General features: G+C 38.5%; 1 protein-coding gene across 1 annotated transcript in view; it reads right to left on the bottom strand.

Moving 5' to 3' along the window:
- Positions 1-7,470, bottom strand: part of ATP8A2 (ATPase, aminophospholipid transporter, class I, type 8A, member 2) — a 588,754-nt gene that overhangs the window by 556,024 nt on the left and 25,260 nt on the right. Inside the window, 1 exon segment of the mRNA XM_006753689.2 lies at positions 7,228-7,372. Within this exon segment, the coding sequence (XP_006753752.2) occupies positions 7,228-7,372 (145 nt within the window).

The following is a 7,470-nucleotide window of genomic DNA, read 5'->3' as shown; positions in this document are numbered from 1 at the left end:
AGTCACGACCCCTTTGGGGGACAAATGACCCCTTCATAGGGGTGCCTAAGACCATCGGAAAACACATATATAATTACATATTGTTTTTGTAACAATGAATTTGTAACAAGGAAAATACATCCTGCATATCAGATATTTACAGTACGATTCATAACAGTGGCAAAATTACAGTTATGAAGTAGCAACGAAAATAATTTTATGGTTGGAGGTCACAACATGAGGAACTGTATTAAAGGGTCGCGGCGTTAGGAACATTGAGAACCACTGCATTAAGCGAACAAACTCTGGGTGTTGCCACCTAAGGGAATGTTGTTTAGTACCCAGAGGGTAAGTGTTTTTCCACCTACCTAGCATGACAACCATGTGGAGATACTGGTGCAGTCTCCATTGACTATCATCCACTCAAAATCATGTCTGTCTCCAATAAAGGACCCAAACATATCCCAAAGCACCCAACAGAAAGCCAAATGAGGTTAGCATTTAGTTCCTGCTCTCCTAGATACTTTCAGTTAATTGTTAAAATACTTTTATTTTAAGGTAAGTTTATACTTTAAAAAGAGCTACAAAAATGGCACAGAGTTGCCATACCTCTTTAGCAGGTTTCCCCACAATGTTAATGTTCTATCTCATGTTTATGTCTTGTACTGCCACGGTAACATGGTAAAAACTGACGAAACAATGTTGGCACAATACTACTCCACCTGCAGAGTGTATTCTAAGTTCACCAGTTCCTCCACCAATGTATGTTTTCTATCCTGAGATCTGATTCAGAACTGACACTGTCATATCTCCTTGGTGTCCTCCTGGTTAAATGTCAACTTGTGTTTTTCACAAATCCTGATACTTAATTCTTTTTATCCGTAAGATTCAGAAGTGCTCACAAGTTCACGGAAGACAGTAAGAGTTAACAGAATATGGGAACAGGGGAGAGGAGGAATAAGTTTACTGACTAGACCTCTCAAATCAAACGCCTTTACCTCTTTTCATAAATGAGAATGGATTGATATGCTCCACATCTACCTCCTACAAAAGTCAACTTGGTAAAGACACCACCACACGAGTCTGTCCTAAACATTTGCTATTTCCTTGGAAACATCAAATACAAAACTGGCCCAAGGCTAACATGCTTTTTCTGTTTCTAAAAATACACTTCAAGAAAGCTCATGTGTTTAATGGTTACCTGAAACACTGAGTGCTGAAGGTCCCCCGATTTACATATCTTTATCTGCAGAATGCCTCAAAAGCCTTGTCCAGGCGTGTAACCCTGATAAAAGTTCTGATTACAAGAATCTCCATTAATTGCTGCTGGTATATATAAATTAAGGACTCTCAATATGCTGTGACATTCATGATCAGAAAATACAGGACAACAGCAGTTGGTGGCTTGGAGATTAACCAAGTATATCTGCCTATAATTTAAAAATAGTGAATGGTAACTATGTGAGGAGATTATATGTTAATTAGCTTCACTGTAGTATTTCACTATATGTATGTGGTCAGTGCGCTCCCACAGCCAACCTCCCGCAGTCCCTCCCCCTGGGATAGGCCCCGGGACTGGGTGAGATGGCCCCGATGGCCCGATCACCAGCCAGGCTGAGGGACCCCACCTGTGCACCAGGCCCCTAGTAATCTTATAAAACAACAATACTGTAAAGTTGGCACACATGCTCAGTTCCCCTTCTACAAAGGCAAAACTCGATTTTAAACTTCTGGCAAAACCAACAAAATATTCCTACAAATCAACTTTCCTTTAAGTCAACCCACCCTGAAAAAATGCAATAGTATGACCAAATTCAAGTGATTGTTTTAATGCAGGCTTTTGCTAGTTAAAACTCCCACCTGAAACCAATGATTCATTCAAAACTACTATCAATCAACATTCCTAATGCTTTGAAGACCTCATTTCAAACACAGAAGAAAACAGCCTTACAGCCCTGAAAGTCACTATTTCAATGGCATATGATAATCACATAAAAAACTGCATATGCCTGATCAGGATTTCATAAAAATTCCGGTAAGTTATTTCAAGATATTTTCTGGAAGAAAAAAAAAGTTTAAACTTAACAGATTTAAAATTAAAGATTTGCCACCAGGTGTCTCTAAATCGCAAGCTTTTATACACATTTAATATTTAACTTAAAACACTTAAAATGAAATTATATCATTCATAGGAAAGATCCAAAAGGGGGAGACAAATACAGATATGAAATACAGCAGTGGTTGCTTAGAGCTGGGGGAGGAAGGGGCAGAGAGATGACAGCTAAAGGCACAGACTTCTTCTAGAAGCCATGAAAATGTCCTCAAATTAACTGTGATGCTATTTTACAATTCTGTGAATGTACTAAAAACAACTGAACTGTACACTTTAGATGGGTGAACATTATTTCAATAAAGCTGTGGAAATATTTAAAAGAAGATATTGTATACTTCAGGAAAAAGGGGCCTTGTTAGGTAGACATATAATACCATCCTTGACAAGTATATGTACTTTGCAATATTCCATTATTCACTATTCCTAGAGCATGAAGATAGTTATTATTGTTCTCAAGATCCTGGAAAATTAATGCCTAGGAGAAAAAGACCATGTCATACTTTTCCATAATTATGATAATGAAGTTTCTCATTGAAAACTTCAACTTGCCACAGCTTCATACCAAACATATTATTTTCAGTGTCAGCGACAGCGTTTCCATGGCATAGACACTGCCAGAATTTCAAGGATTTTATAAAATCCTTAAACTATAATGCCAAGAAGCTTTATAATAAATCCCTTAATAAACTATAAGTCACATCACCATTAGCAACTCCTATTTAAATATACAGTTGAGGTGAAACAAATATTCAAAAGCCATTTTACAGAACAGCAAAGAATTGCTTGGAATTTGGAATTACCAGGTTACCCATTCCCCTATAGGCTATAGTCAACCATCTCTGGTGACCTTCTTGCTCCTACTCACCAGGCCCAGCCTCTTTCCTGGATACACTAGTCCAAACATTAACTCTAGAGCTTTATTTCCTGTCCTGAATTTACCACACCAACGCTCACTGACCTCCTCCGACACCCAGCAGCCACCTCTGTCTTTAGCAAACTTTGATATCTTCCTTGAATTCAAAATGCCAGTTGCTCATGAAAGTAGGCACAAGCAACTGCCATGATCCTCACAGTTCCAAGCCAGAAAGTGACTGGAGTGGGGAAGGTAAGTGAGAAAACTGCCCTATCCTGAGGTGGATAGCTTCCAACTATGTAATTCCATGAATTAGCATTAGCCTCATCGGTCACACGTGGTCCCTTCTCTTCAAAAAAGATCAATTTAGAAGCAAACAATCTGGGATAAACACTCCATGCCCAGCCTCCAGAAAAACAAACAAACAAAAAACATTAATCTTTTCTCAAGAAAAATTATATTACTGGAAAAAATACTTTATCAACTCCCTTTTATGAAAACTCTCCTTTTAATAACTTTATCAACTTTTAGCAAACATTAAAAAGACTCATTTTTAAAAATCAATATTTTTATGAAACTTGACTTCAGCAGTATGAAAGTGCTAAAATAAGGTGGCTTATCATTTTTATAAAATCCTTAAACTATAATGCCAAGAAGCTTTATAATAAATCCCTTAATAAACTATAAGTCACATCACCATTAGCAACTCCTATTTAAATATACAGTTGAGGTGAAACAAATATTCAAAAGCCATTTTACAGAACAGCAGGGGGCACATTTTAATTTCTTGGATCCTATTCAGTACATTCTGAAATTTATGTTCATAGTTTAAGTGATGAGCTCAGAAATTATATAAATTTTAATATTTACTACATGTCAACTAATTCAATTATTCACTTACACAACACTTTAAATAGAATAATTTATATCTACCTACTTTATTTCTAGTCAACCTGTACATTCCCATATTGATTTCTCCCCACCTCAAACAAGTACAAATCAAACTGTAAAACAGGTAGCCACTTGAAATCTCTCTGATTAATAATAAAATCAGTCTCAAAAATCACTTTGAGTCTTGGTTACAAACAGATTGTGAGGCCCCTTTTCCAAGGCTTTTAAAAATCTCCATTTTCCAGGGAAACTAGAGAATTTAGACAAAAACAACGACCCTTATTTCATTCTCCCAGCTTTAAGTATGCACAAATAGATATCAAAATTAAATAGAAACTAAGCAAAAATATTTCTAAGGTATTTTCAAAGAAAAGTGGCCCTATCAGTTTGGCTCAGTGGATACAGCGTCAGCCTGCAGACTCAAGGGTCCCAGGTTCGATTCTGGTCTGGGGCATGTACCTTGGTTGCAGGCACGTGCCCAGTGGGGGTGTGCAGGAGGCAGCTGATCAGTGTTTCTCTCTCATCGCTGTTTCTAACTCTATCCCTCTCCCTTCCTCTCTGTAAAAATCAATAAAATATATTTTTTAAAGTGACTCTTCAATTCCATAACCTTATACAGTATAAATATTTTTACAAAGAAATTTTAGCTTTTTATTTTTTTAATATATTTTTACTAGAGGCCCGGTACACAAAATTCATGCACTGTGCGGGTTGTCCCTCAGCCCATCCTGCACCCTCTCCAATCTGGGACCCCTCGGGGGATATCCGCCCTCCCCTGCCGTCCATCTTGTGGTGGCCATCCTGTGACCACCATGGGGGCGGCCATCTTTGTGTGAGGGTGTGACAGTCAATTTGCATATTGCCTCTTTATTATATAGGATTAATTTCAGAGAGATAGGGAGAGGGAGAGACAGACAGAAACATCAATGATGAGAGAGAATCATTGATTGGCTGCCTCCTGCATGTGCCCTTTACCAGAATCGAACCCGGGACCCTTCAGTCCACAGGCCAATGCTCTATCCACTGAGCCAAACCAGGTAGGGCGAAATTTTATCTTTTTAAAAGTCATTCCATATAAACATATATTAGAAGGTATAAGGAAATGGAACTATATTGGCAGTACAGGATTCTAAATGATTTCAAATATTTTCACACAAGTTGTGTGACCATCACCCCAAATGAAACTTGACATACATTACCAGTCATTCCCCCTTACCCAGCCCTTGGAACCACTAAACTACCTTCTGTCTCAATAGATTTGCCTCTTCTGGGTATTTCTTTTCTTTTTTCTTTTTTTTTATTCATTAAGGTATTACAAATGTGTCCTTACCCCTCATTCATGCCCTCACCCTCACCCCCTGTTGTCTGCGTCCATTGGTTATGCTTATATGCATGCATACAAGTCCTTTGGTTGATCTCTCCCTCTTCTGGGTATTTTTTATAAATGAAATCATATAAAAGCACACCTCATTTTAATGCACTTTGCTTTATTACATTCCACAGATGTTATGTCTTTTACTAATTGAAGACAAGAACCTCTGCCAGCAAAAAGATTAGGACTCATTTTATTGTAATACTTAATCACTTATAGTGGTGGTCCAGGCTGAACCCACAACATCTCTGGGTCATGCCTATAATCATAGGCCTTTTGTTACTGGCTTCTTTCACTTAGCATGTTTTCAAGGTTCACCCATGTTGTAACATATATCACTACTTAATTCCTTTTATGATCAAATAATATTCCATTGTATGACTATGCCACATTTTATTCATTCGTCCATCAGTTGATAGACATTTTAATTGTTTCCACTTTTTTATTATTATGAACAATGCTGCTATGAACATTTTTGAACATTTGTGTATAGTTTTTGTGTGGACATGTTTTCATTTCTCTTTGTTATTTAAACCTAGAAGTAGAATTACTGGATCATATGGTAACTTTACACTTACCCTTTTGAGGAACTGCCAAACTGTTATCCAAAGTAGCTACACCATATTTCATTCCCAGCAGCAATGTATGAAGATTCCAATTTCTCCATATCCTCATCAACAGTTGTTATTGTCTTTTTGGTTAGAGCTATCTTAGTGTGTGAAATGGTAACTCATTGTGGCTGATGCTCTGTATCTTAAACCAAGCCATTCATTATTTGAATTTGGCCTCAGCTATTCTTCTAAGCTACACTTTTAAGTATACAATGTCCCAATGATCATTCTTAAAACCCCAAATAAAGCCAGGATAATCTAACATTCTCTTAATAAATGAAGGTATCAAGTCCATGTAATATGCACCATTATTCTATTCCAAATCCTATCAAGCTACATTAATGTCCAACAGCCAATTGTTTCTAAATAAAGATGTCAGGCTAAGCAGCCTAAACAAGTGCTACTGCAATAGTGGAATACTTAAAACACATAACAACAAGCAAAGTTTTAACCAGAGCTTTCTAGAAAGAACATTGAATTGGAATTCAGGTTTGTCAATAATCTATGTGTAACCTGACCAATCACTTAACTTCTCTACACCTGAACTTGGTATTCTGAGCCACTCACAGAACTATATCCTTTGAAGTTACTTGCAGAGATAATGTTATCTAAGCCTAAAAATTTAATGAAATTTGAAAACGTGTTAACACCCGTGCCTAATGATCTAGCTTTGCACAGCAGAAAGAATTTGAGCCGTAGTAGTCAGACAGGCTGGGTTCTATTTCCAGCTCTGCCATTCAGTGGCTATATGACCATAGATACATTATTTAACGCCTTGCTATCTCGGTTTCCTGATCTTATTGTAATAATGCCTTCTTCAGTTGGTTATGAGGATTTATAAAGCTAGTATAGCTAAAGCATCTGACACAGTGGGCAGCAAATAGTAGACACAGGCTAACTTCCATTCATCTTTCTGCTAACTCTGGGCAAAGTTTCCCAGCAAATAAAGACCTCTTAATAAATGTCCTGGGCCATTTAGAGTTTAATGTGAGTCCTTCTGACCTGTGGGATTCCTTTATAAAGCAGATCCCCACACTATGGTCTATAAATTGCTAAGAAGAGTTATCAACTGTATTAAAACAGGATTTGGGGTTCTTGGAAGGGAGTTTAGGGATGAAAAATAGGAGACCTCATTTTGAATAAAAACTTCCTTGGACTCACATTGCCTAAGCAAGGAATAGATGCAAAGGAGAGAAAAGTGAAGGCTAAATACATATGACCCCATTGGAAAAGCGGGTGTAGACTGCTGGCTCTAGGGGAAGGGGGAGGGGGGGGTAGTATAAGGGGCTGGAGGAAGCAGACAGGGGTGGGGGCTGCCTAGGTGCATAATAAAGCTAACAAAAGGAAGGTGAGCCCCATCCCAGCTGTGAATTCACTGCTTTTTGGTCTCTCAGCCGCCTTCTCTTACCTGATCTGGTTGTCACGGAATTTGTTGAGATGCGGTTGGTTGAGGTAAATGGTGCGGGCTGGTGTCTCCAGCTGGTCTCCAACAGACGTGGCCCGGGACATCTCATCATCTGCCTTTTTATAGCCCGAAGAAGGACGAACAGGTCCTGCAGAGATGAGGCGCAGGCAGAAAACACAGCACAAAGAAGTCACACCAGGCAAGAGCAGCCAAGAGCCAGGCTGTGCGCGGGCGGGCGGGGTCCAG

The sequence above is a fragment of the Myotis davidii genome, unplaced genomic scaffold, assembly GCF_000327345.1.
Source record: "Myotis davidii unplaced genomic scaffold, ASM32734v1 scaffold1031, whole genome shotgun sequence".
Classification (NCBI taxonomy): Eukaryota; Metazoa; Chordata; class Mammalia; order Chiroptera; family Vespertilionidae; genus Myotis; species Myotis davidii.
The sequence above is the reverse complement of the archived record's forward strand: the minus strand, read 5'-3'. Positions and strand labels throughout refer to the sequence as shown.